General features: G+C 44.9%; 1 protein-coding gene across 1 annotated transcript; it reads left to right on the top strand.

Annotated features, from left to right (window-relative positions):
* The first annotated feature begins 4,856 nt into the window (after positions 1-4,856).
* wdr38 (WD repeat domain 38) lies at positions 4,857-20,804 on the top strand. The gene is made up of 9 exons (XM_055659842.1): positions 4,857-6,190; positions 9,103-9,223; positions 10,884-11,000; positions 13,939-14,036; positions 14,718-14,798; positions 15,659-15,778; positions 17,406-17,555; positions 17,637-17,684; positions 20,546-20,804. The coding sequence occupies exons 1-9, from the start codon at positions 6,122-6,124 to the stop codon at positions 20,627-20,629; spliced, it is 888 nt and encodes a 295-aa protein (XP_055515817.1). The 5' UTR covers positions 4,857-6,121; the 3' UTR covers positions 20,630-20,804.
* Positions 20,805-21,459: the final 655 nt, after the last annotated feature.

Below are 21,459 nucleotides of genomic sequence, written 5' to 3'. Positions count from 1 at the left end.
AGGAAAGAATTAAGTAAAAGAAGAAAGATATCCCCACTGTCCTCACCTCCCCCCCCCCCGACCCCCCCCCCCCCCCCCCCCCCCCCCCCCCCCCCCCCCCCCCCCCCCCCCCCCCCCCCCCCCCCCCCCCCACCCACCCCCAACCCCCACCCATCCCAAGCATCGGTTTTAAATTTGTGTTCAACCAATCTGTTGTTGAAGAAATTCAGTGAATGGAGAATTGGTCTACTTATCAGCCAAAACAAGCCTATTTCTTTACTAAATGTACTCGGACATTTCAGTAATCCACATCTTCACTGTGGGAACTGTTATCTTTTTCCAGAATTTAAGTATGAGTTTTTTCGCAGTTATTAAGCCGTAGTCAAGGAAACGTCTTTGAAATATCGTTAACTTAGAACAAGCCTCTTCTTAAAGTTATTAGTTTTGCATCTGATTCCAGTTTAATTGTAAGTGTTTTAGAGAAGATATCGAATATTCCCATCTAGAGGTTTTGTATCTTTATACAGGATGCAAAGGAATGGGTTAAAGTAGCTTCTTGGAGGTGACATTTATCACAGATGTGGGAGACAGTTGGGAAGATGTTATTCAATTTAGTCTTTGAATAGTATAGCCTATGCAATATTTTGAATTGTATGAATGCCTTTGATTTTATCTAGATTTTCTTAATTTCATTTATTATAATATCACGATCTCCACCTCACATTCTCTTGGGTTTTCGCTGTCCTCGTGCGCAAATATGGAAAAGTGCACATTGCACCTGATTTTAATGAAAGCCAGTATCTGATTCCAAGGTCCAAGGTTGTCTCTGCCTGGCCACAAACCCTCTGATGTTTTGCTCACAATGGGAGATCCATGGGTCCGATTCTCTTTCAAACTCTGTAATCTGTGAATGCTATCCTGGCAAAATCATCAACAGTGTATAGATATTGGTTTATTATGGAGTTATGGAGAAAGTGCAGATGAAAAAAATGGAAGGTCTAGAATAAGATAGGAGAGAGAACCCGCGACTACACCCAAACTTATGAAAGGACCGTTCAATCATCTGCTAACTGTGGGGAAGAAGTTGTTCCTGAATCTGTTGGTACGCACCTTCAAGCTTATGTACCTTCTGCCCAACGGGAGAAGACGGAATGGCTGGGGAGAAAATGATCGTTGATTATGTTGACTGCTTTCCCGAGGCAGCGTGAAGTGCAGATGGAGTCAATGGTGGGGGAGTCTGATCTGAGAGATGGACTGGACTACGTCCACAACTCTGCAATCTCTTGCAATCTTGAGCAGAGAAATTGCCAAACCATACTCGCAGCATAGCCGTCACGAGGTCGTAGGTAGGTCGTAGCAGGTCGCGATGCTAGTCGTATGTACTCGTGGCATCAAGTAGGTCGGGGCGTTTTTCTAGCCTGATGAAAAATGTCCATGAGTAACAAAGGTCGTGAATTAGGTCATGAAAGTGGGACAGGCTCTTAACTGAGCAGGTCAGGCAGCATCTCTGGAGAAATTGGATAGGTGATGTCATAAGATCTTAAGGAATATGAGTAGAATTAGGCCGTTTGGCCCACCAAGTCTACTAAGCTAATCAATCATGGCTGATCTATCTCTCCCTCCTAACCCCATTCTCCTGCCTTCTCCCCATAAACTTGACACCTGTAGTAATCAAGGATGTGCAGGCAGTGGAGAGCATTTTGACAGCACAATGTTTGCCACGGACACTGTGGGCCGAAGGGCCTGTTCCTGTGCTGTTGTATGTTCTAAAGAATATTTATCATCTTTTATTTGAATAGTTGCAATTTGATGAGTGAGCAGCTCATATTGATCCTCAATCTTTGTTAAATGTAACAGTACTTAACAACAATTGTACTTTTATATGAATGATTTGGATGAAGAACATGAGGTGCGGTTGCTAAGGCAACTGATGACACAAAGACAGGTAGGCAAAATGCATTGTGAATTGGACATAAGGAGGGATATAGATGAGTTGTGAGTGGGCAGAGATCTGGCAGAGTGCAATGTGGGAGAATAAAAACTGCATTTTGGCATGAAATATATATATATATATACATATATTTAGGTTTTGAGAGATTGCACATCTCTGAGAAGCAGAATGATGTCAGTAACTTTGAGCATGTTTTGCAAACCTTTAGTTTGGAGAGCAGCAACTGATAAGCTAACAAAGTTATTGAAATGAGACTGTGCTGCAGCTATGCAGGGTATTGGGCAGATTGTGTGCAGATTTGGTCTCCTAATGTAAGGAAGGACATTCACCCATTATGAGCAGTTCAGAGGAGGTTTACTTGGCTTCTCTCCGGAATGGGGGGCTTGCTTTGTGAGGGAAAAGCTGGGCAACCTTGGCTGTTAGCCACTGGAGAGATCAATGAGAGGAAAGGCAAATGAAATGTAACTGTGACATGTGTGTGGTGTTGCACTTTGCTGGGCCAAACCAGGGCAGGACTTCTATTGTAAATGGTGGAGCACTGGAGAGTGTTTGCAGAACACAGAGATCTGGTAGTACAGGTGTGTGGTTCCCTGAACGTGGTGAGTCAAGTGGGCAGTGGGGTGAAGAAGGCGTTTGACACGCTTAACTTCATTAGGAAGTGTTTTGAGTACAAAAGATGGGACATCATGATGCAGCTGTACAAGCAGTTGGTGAGACCACACTTGGAGCACAGTGTGCAGTTCTGGTTGCCCAGCTCTAGGAAGGATGTCATTAAGTTGGAAAGATTCAGGTTCAGATTCAAACCTTATTGCCATTGTGCAGTGTATGGTACAGAGACAACGAAATGCAGTTAGCATCTCCCTAGAAGAACGACATAGATTATGAGCAATAAATAAATATATTTACGTGCAGTCATAGTAGTGTAATTATTTTTTTCCTGGTGGGAGGAGTGTCTGGGGGGGGGGTGATTGGTAATCACCGAGGTACACTTTTGAGTAGTGTAACAGCCGCAGGGAAGAAGTTGTTCCTGGACCTACTGGTCCGGCAACGGAGGGACATGTAGCGCCTCCCGGATGGTAGGAGGGTAAGCAGACTGTGGCTGGGGTGAGAGCAGTCCTTGACGATGCTGAGCTTCTCAGACAGCGCTTGCTTTGGACAGACTCAATGGAAGGGAGTGAGGAACCGGTGATGCGTTGGGCAATTTTCACCACCCTCTGCAGTGCTTTCCAGTCGGAGTCAGAGCAGTTGCCATACCATACTGTGATGCAGTTGGTAAGGATGCTCTCGATGGTGCAGCGGTAGAAGTTCACCAGAATCTGAGGAGACAGATGGACCTTCTTCAGTCTCCTCATGAAGAAGAGACGCTGGTGAGCCTTCTTGACCAGAGTTGAGGTATTGTGGGTCCAGGAGAGGTCATCGGAGATGTTGACCCCCAGGAACCTGAAGCTGGAAACACGTTCCACCTCCGTCCCGTTAATGTGGATGGGGGTGTGCGTGCCGCCCCTAGACTTCCTGAAGTCTACAATGAGCTCCTTGGTCTTCTTGGAGTTAAGGGCCAGGTTGTTGTCAGCGCACCATGCTGCTAGGAGCTGGACCTCCTCCCTGTAGGCCGACTCATCGTTGTTGCTGATGAGGCCAATCACCGTTGTATCATCTGCATACTTGATGATGGTGTTAGTACCATGTACAGGTGTGCAGTCGTAGGTGAAGAGGGAGTAGAGGGGGCTCAGCACACAGCCCTGTGGAACGCCAGTGTTCAGGGTGAGGGTTGAAAGGGTGCAGAAGAGATTTACCAGGATATCACTGGGCTTGAGATATAGGGAAAGGTTGGATGGGCAGGGGCTTTTTGCTTTGGGAGTGTAGGAGGCTGAAGGGTGATCTCATTGAAGTGTACAAGATCACGAGGGACATGGATAAAATGAATGCCCACAGTGTGTTTCCCCTAGGGTAGAGGATTCTAAACCTAGAGGGCATAGGCTTACGGTGAGAGGGAAAAGATTTAAGAGGGATGTCAGGGGCAACAATTTCATCCAGAGGGTGGACTGTATCTGGAATGAGCTGCCAGAGGAAGATATAAAAGTGGACACAACTACGACTTTCAAAAGACTTATGGACAGACATACAGATAGGAAGGATTTAGTGGGCTCTGGGGTCAGATATAAATGGGATTAGCCCAGAATGGCCCAAGGTTCAGCCTAGACAAGGTGGGCTGAAGGGCCAGTATCCATGCAGTACACCTCTATGACTCTATCAGAAGGATTCCCGCAGTTCAAGAGGGGAGCTCACCACCACCTTCTGAAGGGCAATTAAAAAGTGCAAAGTCCCAGTGACTTTTCATGACATTGTCTCATCACCATCACTTGTGATATCATAATCAGCATTGATAATTTTACATAAAGCCCAGCCCCTCCAATAATGCTATGAAGAGACAGGTAATGCAACTTCAATTACATAACCTTTATAAGTATAAGAAGAATAACATTAGGTGCACTGAGAGTGATGTTGTCTACTGGGCTCCAGGAACAGAGCTCCGCAAAGAGTCATATACCCCAAAAACAGGCCATTCGGCCCACTGATCTGCACTGACCATTTAACATCCATTCATGCTCACCCAATTGTATTCTCTCTACATTCCCCCAGATTCTACCACTCATCTGCACACTAGTAGTAATTTACAGCAGCCAATTAACCCCAGCCGACCAGCAGGCCTTTGGGACGTGGAAGGAAACCAGAGCACATTAACACAATCCTACACACACTATGAAAAATGTACAATTTCCCCAAGCCTACAATTAGCCTACAAACCTGTACGTCTTTAGAGTGTGGGAGAAATCCCGGAGAAAACCCATGCAGGTCACAAGGAGAATGTACAAACTCCAGACAGACACAGTACCCGTACTCAGGATCGCTGCATCTCCCCCTTTCCCAATCTGGCCGATTGGGAAAGGGGGAGATGCAGCGAGACCTGGGTGTCATGGTACACCAGTCATTGAAGGTAGGCATGCAGGTGCAGCAGGCAGTAAAGAAAGCGAATGGTATGTTAGCTTTCATTGCAAAAGGATTTGAGTATAGGAGCAGGGAGGTTCTACTGCAGTTGTACAGGGTCTTGGTGAGACCACACCTGGAGTATTGCGTACAGTTTTGGTCTCCAAATCTGAGGAAGGACATTATTGCCATAGAGGGAGTGCAGAGACGGTTCACCAGACTGATTCCTGGGATGTCAGGACTGTCTTATGAAGAAAGACTGGATAGACTTGGTTTATACTCTCTAGAATTTAGAAGATTGAGAGGGGATCTTATAGAAACTTACAAAATTCTTAAGGGGTTGGACAGGCTAGATGCAGGAAGATTGTTCCCGATGTTAGGGAAGTCCAGGACAAGGGGTCACAGCTTAAGGATAAGGGGGAAATCCTTTAAAACTGAGATGAGAAGAACTTTTTTCACACAGAGAGTGGTGAATCTCTGGAACTCTCTGCTACAGAGGGTAGTTGAGGCCAGTTCATTGGCTATATTTAAGAGGGAGTTAGATGTGGCCCTTGTGGCTAAGGGGATCAGGGGGTATGGAGAGAAGGCAGGTACGGGATACTGAGTTGGATGATCAGCCATGATCATATTGAATGGCGGTGCAGGCTCGAAGGGCCGAATGGCCTACTCCTGCACCTAATTTCTATGTTTCTATGTTTCTATGATCCTGGGTCTCTGGCGCTGTAAAACAGCAACTCTGCACCACCATGCTGCATTTTAGTTTGTGGGACACAGTATGGAAACAAGCCTTTCCACGCACCGGGTCCACGCTGACCATTGATTACTCATTCATATTAGTTCTATGTTATCCCACTTTCTCATCAACTCCCTACACATGAAAGGCAATTCACACAGGGCCAATTAACCTACAAACCCGCACATCCACGGGATGTGGGAGGAAACCAGGGCACCTGGAGGAAACACACGCGGTCACAGGGAGAACATGCAAACATCACACAGACAGCACCAGGATCAGATTCAAACCCAGGTCTCTGGCGCTGTGAGGCAGCAGCTCTACCCGCTGCGCCACTGGGTCACTCCACTCTCCATTCTCTGCTAAAGAATAACTCTTTGTACAGCAGGTACGTGGACGCATATAGCCAGCCAGGAACCTGCAGACTCTTCCTTGCCATCTGAGACAATTAAGCTCTGCTGCACCAACGGATAATGTGGAGGAAAATAGCTACAGACTTAAATTATGTTTCTGAGAAACATTTCATCTCTCACAGAGCTCAGGTAGGTAGCAGATCTAGCCAACTGTTAGCCTTATACTTCACGATAATCACTGCATGGTCGACAGTCCTTACCAGAAATACTCTGTAACTGGCGAGAACATACAACAGTGCAGCACAGGAACAGCCCCTTCAGCCCACAATGCCGGTACTGACCATAATGCAAGACTAAACTAATCTCCTGTTTGCACGTAATCCACATCTCTCCATTCCCCGCGTTTCCACGTACCTATCTAAAAGCCTCTTAAACACCACTGTCATGTCTGCTTCTCAGACTTCCCCAGGCAGAGGATCCATGCATTCAATATGGATCTGTGTAAAAAATCCCGCACATCTCCTTTAAACTTTGCCCCTCTCACCTTAAAGTTATGCTCTCTGGTCTTTGACATTTCCATCGTGGGTAAAGGTTTTTATCTGCTTACCTGTCTCTCAATCCCTCAAATGCATGGTCTTCAAGTGACCCTTCCTCATGTGTAGCTCCCCTAGCTTCTGGCAGCCTCATTACGTTTGGTGCACTAACTCTGCCCCAAACACGAATCTATTCTATTCTATTCTATAACACCTCACCTCACACTGACAGGAAGCCGCATTGTCAAAGTAAAGTCAGGTATTGTGTTCCACATTGGAGAAAACATCAAAGATCACAGTTTACAGTGGATAATACTAACAATTCTCAGCGTCTGAAAGGGCAAGGCTCTATGTCATTTATGTCAGTAATTGGGAAAAGGTGCATAAGAGGCTTGAGTTATAGGATGGGCCGGGACTTTTATCTTTGGAGCCTACGAGGTTGAGGGTGAACTTATTGAGGTGTACAAGATCACAAGGGGCAGGGTTAAGCTCAAAGTCTTTTTCCCCATGACTGAGGATTCAGGTAAGAGGGGCAACTTTTTTACTCAGAGGATAGCCTGTATTTTGAATGAACTGCCAGAGGAATTATAAAATTGGATACGATTACTACTTTCAGAAGACATTTTGGCAGTTATATGGACTGAAAGTATTCAGAGGGATACGAGCCAAATGGGAGGCAAATGGGGGAAGCCCAGAATACCAACTGGGTTGGAATGGGTAAGATGTGCCGAATGACCTGTTATGACTACGATGATATGACAGTTTTTGTAGCCTGCAGGACAGATACCCAACCCTCACGATCCATCCCCGCAATTCATTTTATTTTATTTCTAACTACTTTTAAATGTTTTCTTAAGACTGATAGACCAAAGAAAATAGACTTCCCCAAAGAATGTATTCCAGCCCCCTGCGTTATTGCCCATCTCCAAGAAAGTTTCTCTTGGCTTTCCTGGTGAAAGCAGTCCTTTCAGACTCTTATCTTCATTACCGCATCTCCTACTTAGCGGCTAACAATTTCCAGCACCTGGGTGGTGCCAAAACCAATTTGTTACCGAGATGGTGAATAGTTAGTTGACATTGGTACGCGCTGCTAAATTCAACAAGAAACTACTTGTTTCAACAACAGGAGAAGGTGAATGTAGTGAGAATCGTTGAATCATACAGCAAGGAGACACACCCTACAGCTGGCATGGATTACCTGTACACACTAGAACATAGAACAGTACTGTACAGGTACAGCCCACAATGTCTGTGCTGAACATGATGCGAAAACCAACACTATCTGCCTGCACATAAGCCATATCTCTTTGTTCCTTGCATATCCATGTGCCTATCCAAAAGTCTCTCAAATGCCACTATTGTACCACTCACTAGTTCTATGTTATCCCACTTTCTCATCCACTCCCTACGCACTAGGGGCGATCTACAGAGGCCAATTAATCAACAAGCATGCACACCTTTGGGATGTGGGAGAAAACCAGAGCACCCAGTGGAAATCCATGCTGTTGCACGGAGAGCGTGCAAACTCCACGCCTAGTCAATGCTCGAGGTCAGGATCAAGCCCAGGTCACTGGCGCTATGAGACAGCAGCTGTACCAGCTATCCCTCCCTAAATAGAGGAAGGAATTGAAGGATTGCTTCTCATAGAGTCTTGGTAAATACCTCTTACAAACTGCTAGGTATGATAATTATAACAGGATCAGTAACCACAGCTCTGAACCTTTGATTCAGAGACAGAATTTAAATACAAGCATTAATATAAACTCATCTCAGTACAACATGGCCTTGAATTTGAATACAAGCATTAATAAGAGTGTGGACAGCTCATCCAGTTCACTGATCTCCCCTGGGGAAGGGGATTTACTGTCTGGCCTGCACCAGGCTCCAGACCCACCAACATGTTGACTCCTAACCACAATTAGGAGAGGCCAATCAATGCTAGAATTGCCAACAATGTCCACAAATGTACAAGCAAGAATTCAAACCAGGAGGGAGATGCTTAGGCCATTCAACAAAAACGTTGCCGAACTGACTCAACACTCAACCCTGCATACCTGCTCTCTAATTGTGGTAGGATGGTTAAGTTGCCTGATAGCAGCTGGGAAGAATCTGTCCATGAATCTGGAGGTGTGCGTTTTCACACTTCTGTCCCTTTTGCTCGATGGGAGAGAGAAGAGGGAGTGGCCAGGGTACGACTCGTCCTTGATTAGGCTGCTGGCCTTGCCGGGGCAGTGTGCAGTATAAATGGAGTCAATGGAAGGGAGGTTGGTTTGTGTGATGGTCTGGGCTGTGTCCACAATTCCCTGCAATTTCTTGTGGTCTTGAATGGATCTGTTCCTAAACCATGCTGTGATGCATCCCAATAAAATGCTTTCTACGGCTCATGTGTAGATGTTGATGAGAGTTGCTAGGGACATGCCAAACTTCCTACGCCTTAAACACTAAACCCACAGAACATCATAAGATAAATGACAACAAATGTCTCTCCATGTTTGGAAATCCACTATGATTAAATGCCCAGTGAACAAATGATGGCTGAACTTGCTTTGACTTGTTTGATTTGTGCAGGTGAATCATTGTGCCTTCTCTCATGATGGATACTTCCTAATAACAGGAGCTGACGACTGTAACATCTGCACCTGGGATATTTGGTCTGGAAAACGTCTAACTAAAGCAAAAGGCCACAAAGGTAAGAGGTAAGGAGGTGGCATCTTGCACCTGCTTGTCTACATACCTTGAATATTTAGAACATATGAACCATATGGTACAGGAACAGGCCCTTCAAAAGTCCCACAAAGCTGCAACATGACTTCCTGCCTGTTATACAGAATGCCACGAACGACGAAGGCAAGCATACCATACGCCTTCTGTTCCAATATATCTTCCTGTGATGCTTCTCTCAAGGTGCTCTGGACCTGGACCCCAAGATCCCTATGTTCAACAATGCTGTTAAGAGTCTTGCCATTCATTGTCTTTTTTCCCCTTGCATTTGACTTCCCAAATTGCAGCATAACTACACACAATGCCGCGACCATTGAAGATACCATTCACCTTCTTTGCCACGATATGTGTAGCCACTTTAAGGAAGCCATGGACTTGTTATTTAACAGCAGACTTGGTCGCACTAATTTTAAAAGGTCTGTTATTGGATTTATTTTGTACTTTGCCAACTGGGTCGCTGCCTGTGTGTCCAGTTTAATCCTGTATCACAGGAAGCTTGCCTCAATAGAGAGGAGTGGTGAGGCGGGCAGGGGAATATTAAATATAGAACATAGAACAGTACAGTGCAGGAACAGGCCCTTCGGCCCACAATGTCTCTGCCGAGCATGATGCCAGATGATACTAATCCCTTCTGCCTGTACATGATCCATATTCCCCCATTCCATGCATATCCATGTGCCTAGGTAAAAACAAATTTAAGTACCACTATCATATCTGCCTCCACCACCACCCCTGGCAATGTGTTCCTCTCACTTACCACTCTCTGTGCATAAAACTTGTCCCGCACATCTCCTTTACACCTTGAAGCTATGCCCTCTAGTTTTTGACATTTCCATCGGGGGAAAACATTCTGATTGTCTTATGCTTCCTATAATTTCAAAATCTTCTATCGGGTCTGACACACCAGAGAAAACAGTTCATGTTTTTCTAACCTCTCCTTATATCTAACTCCTTCTAATCCAAGCAGCATCCTGGTAAACTTCTTCTGCACCCTCTCCAAAGCCTCCCCATCCTTCCTGTGCTGAGGCGATCAGAACTGAACACAATACTCCAAATGGGGCCTTACCATAGTTTTAGAAAGCTGCAACATGACTCGTACACTTAATGCCCCAACTGATGAAGGCAAGCATGCAATACACCTTCTTTGCCAATCTACTTGCGCTTAAGAAGGAACTGCATTTTTGTCCATCTACTTGTGTTGCCACTTTTTGGGAGCGGGTGAACCCCAAGATATTAAGAATCCTGCCATTTGACTGTATATTTTCCCCTTGCATTTGACTTCCCAAAGTGCAACACCTCATACTTGATCACTTCAGATGTCAACACATTCTCCATGAACACAGGGTTTCCAGGTGGTCAGAGGAGATCAAATTGTTCCAAAGACAATTCATAAACAGACATAAACAACATGATCCTGTATAAAACGGCTTGCGTCATGAGGCAGGTGGAGCCATTGACAGTGACGCCGGGGCAGATGGCCAGTGATGGTGTTGCCGTGAGAGTGGGATTGCTGAATCTGTGGCTGCAGTTGTAACAGACTGTCGACACCCCTGCCGTTGGTTGGCAGTGTGCGGCCACACAGAGGGACAACACAGCATCATTCTGAGTGCTCTTTGTGCTCCACACAGGCCCAGTGAAGGTTTGTGTGTTCTCCAGTGACGCCAAGCTCTTTGCCAGCGGGTCGACAGATTACACTGTGAGGGTGTGGAACACTAACAAGGCCACTTGCCTGCACGTGCTCAAAGGTAGGCAACCTCAGCGAGCCTAAAAAGCTTGTTATTTTGCACATACTTTACCTTTTCACTGCCTTATGGAATGTATGCGTGAATTGTGTATCATTTACATAATGAATAATTTATGGTTTTGTTTGTTTGTCCGAGTCTATGTGCCCCCTCAAGCTAGTGCAAGTTTTCCATTGTACCTGCACCTCACCGAACATGCACATGACAATAAACTCGATTTGATGCAACTTGACTGTTCTGCCTCACTGCCTTTGATCAGGGGATGCTCGAGGGAGAAGTGTTGGGGACAAAGGCCAAGGGCTGGTGTTAGGACCTTGCTGTATTAACAATGCTCCAACTGGCATGTTGGAAACTGACGTTGATTGAAGTGCTGACTATGCCTGTCATCAAACATTAAAATCACTCCCTGCCTCCTTTCCCCCCAGCTCATTTTCTGCCCCAGATTTACCAGAATATTAGGACATACCTGTTGAGGAAGAATTTATTTCATCAGTGGGTGGTGAATCTGTGTAATTCACTGCCATAGAAGGCTGTGGAGGTCATGTCATTGGGTATTTTTAAGGCGGAGAATGACAGACTCTTGATTAGTTACCCACTTAGGAAACCTGAACGGAAACCTCTGGAGACTTTGCGCCACACCCAAGGTCTCCATGCGGTTCCCGGAGGTTTTTGCCAGTCTCCCTACCTGCTTCCACTACCTGCAACCGCCGGCAACCGTACGGAAACCTTGGGTGGGGCGCAAAGTCTCCAGAGGTTTCCGTTCAGGTTTCCTAAGTGGGACAGGGGCATAAGGGTATCAAGGGTTATGGGTAGAATGCAGGAGACTGGGGTTGAGAGGGAAAGATAGATAGATCAGCCATGATTGAATGGCAGAGTAGATTCGATGGGCTGCATGGTCTAAATCTTCTCCTATGACTTTTGAACTTATTTATCACCAATAATCTGTCCTGGGCCAACCGCAACAGAGCTACTAGCAAGAAGGTACACTAATGCCTCTCCTTTCACAAAAGACCAAGGAAGTTCAGCATGTCTCCAGCGATTATTATCGACTTCCATAGATGCGCCATCGAAAGCATACTATTGTGTGACATCACAACTTGGTTTGGGAACAGCTTTGCCCAAGAACTCAACAAAATTGCAGTGTTGAGTTTAGTGAGTGTAGCCCAGCCCATCACACAAAGTAACCGCCCCACCATCGACACCAGCTACATCTCATGTTGCCTCAGGAAAGCAGCCAAAATAATCAAGAATCACTCACACCACAACCATTCCCTCTTCTCCTCTCAGGCAGAATATACAAAAGATACAAAAGCTTGAAAGCATGTACCAACAGATTCAAAAACTGAATCTTCTCCGCTACTATCAGACTACTTTGCCCTGCTTACTCAAGTACCTGTCCAGATACCTCTTAAATGTCATTACTCCACTACTTCTTCTGGTACTTCATACCAGATACCAACTACTTTTTGTGAAAATAATACCACTCAGATCTCCCTTAAATCTCCTTCCTCTCACCTTAAACCTATGGCCTCTAGTTTTAGGCACTGTGATGAAAAACAAACTCTAGCTCTCTACCCTATCGACGCCTCACATAATTTTACAGACTTCTATCATGACACCCCTCTGCTTCCTTCATCCCAGGGAAATAGGAAATCTTTGTTCCATTGAAATTGTACAGAAATGGATGGAGAAGATTACTGGTTAAAAGTCTAGGAGTAGACAGGAGTGCCGAGTTAAGGTTGACGTTTTTGACTTCTCTCCGCTTAATGAAATGTTAGTGCACTATTTAGTTGACACTAGACCAAGTGCAGGCCCGTTGGGTCTGCTCCCCAACACAACGTGTGGAGCGTGGGGGTGGGGGAGGCAGCGAGCGGGGCCGAGGCCAGTGTGCGGGGCGGAGCCAAGGAGTCGATGTTGAGTCGACCTCAAGCAGTGAAAAGGTAATGGTTGGGGAGCTGCTTTTTTGAAATGAGGCCCTCCCCTGATGTCACTGGAAGATGGTGGAATATTCTGTTTCACTACCGTTGGGGAGGAGGGAGGGGCGTTGTGATTGAACGCATAGATTAGGAAAAGGAGTAGGCCACTCCACCCCTCAAACCTGTTCTGCCATTTAGTACCTTGGCTAATCACATGATGACCTCAACTCCCCATTTCCACTTGTCCCATAACATTTCACCCTCTTTACCTCTGCCTTAAAACAATGCAACCATTCTGTCTACACTACTCTCAGGGGAAGAGTTGCAAAGACTCACGGCCCTCTGAGCAAATGGATTTTGTCACGTTTCTACCTTACGTGGGTGACCCCCTTCTTTTTTAGCTCTAAATTCTTCCTAGAGGAAACATTTTCACTACATGTACCTTGTCTAGTCCCTTCAAGATGCTTCAATCAATGTGCAAGCAGGCATCTGGTGTTTCACCTGTACAAGTGTTTGGGGTCCTGTCCACAATTATGAATAATAAGTTGCCAATGAAGGTTTGCGGTGGGGGAAAATCAGATAGATATCAGGAGATGCAAGTAACTGCAGATGCTGGTTTACAATAAAAGACATAAAGTGCTGGAGTAATGCAGCAGGTTTGGCAGCAGTCTTAAAAAAAATTGTCCTGACCTGAAATATCACCTCTCCATGTTCTCCAGAGATGCTGCCCGACTCTCCGCACTTCTCCAGCACTTTAGATATCACGTGCTAGAGATCTTGGATAAACATTGATATTGGGAATTGGAATCGAACTGTCTCTAATATTTTAAGACACCATAAATCAAAATTGAAAGATTTTTTTCCAAACTGAATGTCAATGTAGAATCCAATTATGTAAACTGACCTGATTTTAGTGCCGATTCAGCATTTAGCACAGCAGGGAAGATCACATTTTTAAAAACTATATTGTCTTATTAAAACATTCGGTGATTAGGTTCAATAAGCTGTGTTGTTCTGAATGACAGGGCACAGCAGGTCTGTGGAGACTGTGGGCTTCAGCCACAATTCGAGGTTGCTGGCATCTGCAGGCTGGGATCGCGTCATTATCCTGTGGGATCCAAAGGTTAGTGGAGCATTTACAAATACATCCCCTTGTCCTGTACCAGTATCACCCCACATTTCCTGCCAAGTATCCTTGCCACCCTAGTCTGCTGGTTGACTTGCCTTGGTGACACAATCATTTGTGGTAATGCTTCCAATAAGCTGTGGTAGCTTGCTGTCATTGTAGAGGTTGGTAGCCTGATTGGTTGAGAGATACAGCATGGAAACAGACCCTTCGGCCAACAGAGTTTACGCCAATCATCGGTCACTCATTCACACTGGTTCTATGTTATCCCACTTTCTCATCCACTCCCTGCACACATGTCTCATTTGCCCGCGTTTGACCTATATCCCTCTAAACCTGTCCTACTTCAAAATCTTTATACATAGGGATTTAAGGTGATCAATTCAGACAATATTTTATTCATTTCAAGTAGGATCCTAGTATCTTCCCTCCGTGGCTTTTTAGAAATTGAATTATGCAATTCAGTTTTCTTTCTAAATCCTTAAGCCTACGATTTTGATTGCTGTATCAACCCAGGGAGCACAGTGATGTTACAGTGATAATTGTGTATAATTTGAATTGCCATTTCTGATGAATGAGTTAGATTGTTTAATAACTAATTACGGGGGCTAATATTTCACTGGCTCGGCACCAGTCAATGGAGGTGGCTGATGTAATTAAAGTTTTCTCGTTAAGCAGCTGGGTCAACTCATGAGGAAATTCTTAGGTCACGAGAACGTCATTGGAACCTGTGCCTTTTCATACCATGATGAATATTTGGTAAGCTGACCTCCTTCAGTCCTTTTCCAATTATACCCACTGCAGCTGGCTTATATTTACCTTATTTTAAGCATCTTTTAACTTTGTGGAAGCGCAAGTCATTTTAAACATTGGTGCCTGGGCATCTTTAGTTTAGAGATACAGCGCAGAATTTTAAAATAGAAAGAGAACAGAAGTGAATGCAGAGCTGGGGTCCGGAACAGGATATAAGCAAATTGTGTTAATGCTTGAGTAAAACACAAACTGCTGGAGGAACTCAGTGGGTCAGGTAGCATCTGTGGAGGAATTGGACAGGTGACATTTTGGATCAGGACCCTTCTTCAGACTGATTGTACTTGGGAGGGGAAGGTTACAAAAGAGGTGGTGGTGGGTTGAGGCTCGGTCAAAGAGACAGATGCCCATGAGAAATGAATGATGATTTAAGGAGATGGACATAGTGGTACTCGTGAAAATGAGCAGAAGCGTTCACTCTGCTTTATCTCCAGGAGTCCAAGTACGGAGAGAATTGTGCATCACCCAATGGGCTAATCACCTTTTCTCACCATGACAAAGCTTTCCATGCCTCAGGAACACGAAGAATTAGCAGAAAATCAAAGAAAATAAATAGCATCCCACCACATCAGACCTGGAAGACGGCAGCATATTTGTTAGGAAGCAATCCAATCTCTTTGGCAGTAGATGGTTTCGCCAACAACTGCTTTTGCCATAAACTGGGCCAGGCCCAGTTTTTCAGTGTTGGAGAGTAAGGTCTCGACCCGAAAAGTCCTCCATTCCTTCTCTCCAGAGATGATGCTTGCCCACTGAGTTACTCCAGCATTTTGTGTCTATCTTCTGAGTAAATGTTTGTTCTTCTTATACAGGCCACTGGATCCTGGGATTTTAATGTGATCATCTGGGGCCTACACAGCTCGTGGCGAACTATTCTGCATGGTCACAAGGGCAACGTGAGCTGTGTGGCCTTTTCTAGCATCGGGATGCTGGTAAGATGAACAGTGCAACTGAATTTAAACGGGGGCATTAGAGGAAATCGAAAGAGCATAACGTACAACAGCTGAGGCCAAATTGTGTTGGGGCAATTAACAATGAAAAGTAGCAGCGTTCTGGCCAAAGCTGACTGTTGGGGCTTGCAGACAACTGATGGGGTTAGTTATTAAAAATGTCCATTAACTGCTTGAGAACATGTCTGCTAAACAGTGACAAAGAGCAGCTGCGAGTTCAAGGTGCGAGCAACTGATATACCTTGGCAGAATTGTGAACAAGGATCCCTTCTTAATGCGAGGCTGCTTGGTATACGTTAATGACCCAAAATAGATAAGGAAGCCTGTTTTTCTGTGTGAAAGGTGTTAGTTGAATGTCCCTTGTCTTTTGTCTCAAGTCATGTTTAGTCTTCAGCCTTTAGTTCTAATTCCATAGTTTCTTAGTTTTCTTCATCATGTTCAGTGTTTAGTTAAGGTCTGCATATACTGTAATACTTTGCTTTGATGCAATATAACCATCATGCTTGAATAAAAGTTTTAAAACGCTACTTCTGGACACGGCAAATCATTGCCAGTTCAGTGATCCTACACTGAGCTAGGCAATCTTTAATTGTAATAACTACCGAGAATGGAACAATGCAATTCTTACTTGCAGCAGCAGAACAGGCCTGCCATGTTATAACGCAAACAGATAATAAACAAAAAATCAATAGGTAACCACAATACTGGTGCAAAAACCCCAAAAAAAACAAGGTCTTCAGTGCAACCAAAGACAGTCCAGTTGAGCTTCGTATTCAAGAGTCTGGTGATGGTTGAGATAATGCTATTCTTGAACCTGGTGGTCAACTTTCTGACTCTTGTAGAATTTTCCTGATTGTAAGAGTGAAATGAGAATGTGACTAGGGCAGTATGGCTCTTTGATGGTCATAACTATTTTTTTTTTGAGGCAGCGCTTGCTATAGATCCCTTCAATGTTGGGAAGGTTAGTGTCTAGCACTCTCTGCAATCTCCATCCCTCATTCCTGTGCATTCAAGTTGCCCAGCCAGGCCAAGGTGCAACCAGTCAATATGCTCTCTGCTGTATACCTGTAGAAGTTTGTGATTATTCCTTGACATTGCGAATTTCCACTATCTTCAAAAGAGAGGCTTTGATGGGCTTTCTTTATGATTGTATCAATGTGCTGGGTCCAGGACACCTCAGTTATGCAAATGCAAAATATACTGGAAGAACACAGTGGGTCTGCAGCATCTGTGGAGGGAATAGACGGGCAATGTTACGGGTTGGGATCCTTCTTCAGACGAGTATCAGGTGCCCAACTATAGTCAATTTAACTCCTTCTCCTGCAGTCTTAAGTCAGGAAGCAAATTCTTAAGCACCAGTGGAAAGCAAGAATCCAAAGGGTCACACAAGGAACCACAGATGCTGGAATATTGAATAAAACAGAAAGTGCTAGAGAAAGTCAGCATCTGTAGACAGAATAGGTGAGACACTTCTTCAGAATGGGGTAATGCACTGGGTTTATTGGTGGACCACTGCCAATGTGATCACTCAACATCAAGAGGGGGAGTTAGAAAAAAAAATTAATACTGCAGTATCAAAACCATTTCCATCTGATGTATCGTTTCATAGGCTTCAGGTTCCTGGGATAAGACTGTCCGCGTGTGGGATTCAAGGAATGGGACCCTGATCTTTGTCCTGGACAAGCACAGTGGCCACATCCAGGCCCTCTCATTCTCAATCGATGCAATTCTACTTGTGACGGCAGCAGAAGATGGAACAGTATGTGAGAGCAACTTATTTGAAACTTGAATGCTTGGTGTGTCATCAGCCAGGCTGATTTATCCTCACCTATTCTCACAGGTTCGTTTGTGGGATTGCGAAGATGGAGAATGTAAGAGGACCCTTGAGGTAATTCACCCCAGGATTTGCTTTTGTAAAATTAGGAGCAATAGTGAGAATGATTCTGATTGTTCCGTTTCTATTAAATAGCACAGTTCACTTCCCAGCATTCCAATGTGAGTGTGCTGGAGGCAAAGCATTGTAGATTAGAGACCCAGGGATACAAAGTTCCATGAAAGGTGGCAACACAAGTTACAGAGTGGTGAAGAAGGTATTTGGCACAATTGCCTTCATCTGTCAGGGTATTGAGTACAGGGGATGGGACGTCACACTACTAGATAATGGTAAGGCCACATTTGGAGTACTGTGTATAGTTCTGGTTGCCCTGCTGTAGGAAGTATGTCATTAAACTGGAAAGGGTGCAGAGATATACAAATGTTTAACTGGGTCTGGAGGGTTTGCATTATAAAGTGGCTGGAAAGGCCGATTCTTTTTTTTTGTTGCTGAACCGTAGCAAGCCGAGAGGTTTATAAATTCGTGAGGGGCATAGATAAGGTGAATAGCTACCGTCTTTTCTCCAGAGGAGGGGATCTAAGAGTCTAAAGGCATACGTTTATAGTGAGAGGGTAGATTTAAAAAGGATCTGAGTGACCTTTTCCACACAAGAGGGCAGTGGATAGCCAGAGGGCAAGCTGCCAGAGGAAAAGGTAGGCAGATACAATGACAACACTTAGAAGACACTTGGTTAGGTACATGAATGGGAAGGGTTTGGAATAATACAGGCCAGGTCAGACAAGTGGGACTAGTTTAGTTAGACAACATGGTTGCATGGACGACTAGGGCCGAAGGGCCTGTTTCTCTGCTGCATAGCTCTATGACTAAATCACACTCAGTAAGGAACTACCTGAAGCAGGTCTTCAGTCAGTTCTCACTCTGCCAGATAAAGAATTGAAATCCACAATTTGGTGATTCCAACTATAAATTAAAACCCATTCACTGATCTCTATCTGGGAAGGAGATTTGCTGTCCTTAATTGGTCTGCCCTCTACGTGGCTCCAATGTATTGTAGTCAACTCTAAACTGCGCTCAGAATGGCCAACAACGCCACTCAGCCGGACTGAACTGCTGAGTTCAGCAGTTTTAGCCCATGGCATGTACTGATTCAAGATGGCAGATCCAGAAGATTAAGATACATGGGATTCATGATGATTTGGTCGTATGGTTTCAGAACTAGCTCATTCATTGAAGAGAGAGGATTCTGTTGGAAGGAAGATCTTTTGACCGGAGGTCTGTGACCAGTGGAGTTCTGCAGGGATCTGTGCCGTTCGTGAATTATATAAATGACATGGACGTAAATGGGATATAGATTCAAGTTCAAGTTACATTTATTGTCACATGCACCAATTGATACAGTGAGATTTGAGTTACCATACAGCCATACGAATAAAAAGAACACAACACGCGATAGGATTTAACATGAACATCCCCACACAGCGGAATCAATATTTCCCACTGTGAGGGCAGGCAATAAAGTTCAGTCATCTTCCTCTTTGTTCACCCGTGGTCGGGGCCTTTGAGCTCTCCGCAGTCGCCGCTACGGACAGCCCGATGTCCAGGCCCTCTCGCCAGGATGATCCTTGAGGTTATCCCGGGCATCGGAACAGAATAACACACACACAGTGGATTGGAGTTTCCGAATCGGCCGCTCCCTCCTGGAGACCACGGCTCCCAAAGTCCACAGGCCGAGCTGGGCAGGGATTCAACACTGGCGACCCTCGGCAGAAGATCTTCAGACTCCGTGATATTAAAGTCAGCGCCGCCTGCGGCTAGAAGCTCCGCAACCACAGTGTTACTCAGCTGGCCCAACACTCCGGAGCTCCAACACAGGCGATCCCCGGTAAGGCATCGTCCAGCACCATGATGGAATTCAGTGTTTCGCCGTTGCTGAAGCTCTGGCCGGTCTCCGGCAGGAAAGGTCGCACCAATCCAGTTGGTAGGCCGCAAGGGGGGGGGCGAAGATGCGACTCGGAGAAAAGACGCATCTCCGTCCAAGTAAGTGACTGGGAAACAGTTTCTCCCTATTCCCTCCCTCCACCCCCCACATAAAAAAAAGATTAAGATACCTTTAAAACAAACTTTTTGACATACTAAAAATAGCAAAAAAGGGTGAAAGGATTGACAACAGCTGGTGAGGCTGCCACACTCGATGGGTTGGTGAGTAAATTTACAGACAACAAAATCAGAGGAATTGCGGACAGTAAGGAAGGCTGTCAGAAGATACTGTGGGATATCGATCAGCTGCAGAAATAGGCAGAGATGGACTTGAATCCAAGCATGTGTGAGGTGTTGCACTTTGGGAGGTTGAATTTAAGGGGAGAGTATAGTTATTGGCAAGATCCTTAACAACATTGATATGCAGAGGGATCTTAAGAGTCCAACTTCATAGTTGACAGAAGATGGCAGTGCAATTGGATAGGGTGGTAAAGGTGGTGTATAGTGTGCTTGCCTTCATTGATAGGGGCATTGAGTATGTCATGTCATGAAAGTCATAATGCAGCTTCATAAGACTTTGGATAGGTCGCATTTGGAGTATTGTGTGCAGTTCAAGCACCCCATGACAGGAAGGATGAGGAGGCTTTAACGAGGGTGCAAAGGAGGTCAGCTACACGAGGAGGTTGGATAAACTGGCATTGTTTTCTCTGGAACGTCAGAGGTTGAGGGGAGACTTGAAAAATGTATATACCATTCTGAGAGATATAGATACAGTCCAGTCAGAAATAAAATAATGCTTCTTCGGTAAACTTTAAAAAATAAAAAACGATTATTAATTGGAATGCATGTTACTTCATAATTCTTGCTTTCCTCACCATCACATTTCATGTGTTTTGAATACTGCACACATTTTTAATGCTTGTTTTATCTTTCTCTAGGGGGTGTTGGAAAATGTCAGCAACTGCCAATTTTCTTCTTTTGAGACACTTCTGGTTGCAGGAACCACTGAAGAGACTCAATAACCAAGATCTATCATCAAACCCATCAGTCAATATTTCAAAGCTTTAAGAGTATTTTAAGATTTACCCAAGCTGCTCCACTTCAACACTGGATCAAGATAAAGTGGGCATCAGAATTAAAGTGTTACAAAATGGTTCAATTTTAAGTGCAAAACTATACTATCTTGGGGGAGGAAGTAATCTTACCTCATGGGAATTGTGAATTTTACCGATGAAAAACAGCAAATGGAACCTAGAAAGATTCCCGACACATACTCGCTGTTGTCAAATCTTTGCCATTTTTGGTTGCTGTTTAATCCCATCACCTGTGATGCTCTTTTTTTTGTGTTTTGTGGAGGTAAGGCAAGCACATGCTCTACTAAGCTGACGACTCTGTGCAGGACTGAGGTTGCTCCATGCCGTTGATCAGTGGTGCTGCTTTTCCGAATGATGCTCAACCAAATCACTATTAGCCAGATCAGACGATGTAATTGGGCAGAGGAGAATTCTTTCACAACGGGTCTAAACTGAATGAGTTGAAAGAAATTAACATTAGAATATAAACTAGCAGAGAAATTAATGGGGTTGGGAGATAATAATTTCGCTGGATCAAAAAACCTACAAGCTTTGGAATAGGCCACTGTGATGTATCAGTTGTCATCTTCCATCTTGGGCAGTTTGCACCCTAGCGGCAAAAACATCGACTTCTCCAATTTCTGTTAGCCCTTGCTGTCTCCCCTTCTCAGCCCTCGGGCTCCTCCTCCTCCTCCTTTCTCCTTTCTTCTCCCCACCCCCCCAAACAGTGGGAGTCTGTGACAAGTGGGATGCTGCAGGGATCAGTGCAGGTGGTGCAT

The sequence above is a fragment of the Leucoraja erinacea genome, chromosome 31, assembly GCF_028641065.1.
Source record: "Leucoraja erinacea ecotype New England chromosome 31, Leri_hhj_1, whole genome shotgun sequence".
NCBI classification, from domain to species: Eukaryota; Metazoa; Chordata; class Chondrichthyes; order Rajiformes; family Rajidae; genus Leucoraja; species Leucoraja erinaceus.
Note: the sequence above shows the minus strand (reverse complement) of the source record. Positions and strands in the feature narration are given on the sequence as shown.

Coding starts and splice junctions, on each gene's coding strand:
- wdr38 (XM_055659842.1), top strand. CDS start 6,122: ATGTGGAGGAAAATAGCTACAGACTTAAATTATGTTTCTGAGAAACAT. Junction 14,037..14,717: donor TTATCCTGTGGGATCCAAAG/GTTAGTGGAGCA, acceptor CTCGTTAAGCAG/CTGGGTCAACTCATGAGGAA. Junction 14,799..15,658: donor CATACCATGATGAATATTTG/GTAAGCTGACCT, acceptor CTTCTTATACAG/GCCACTGGATCCTGGGATTT.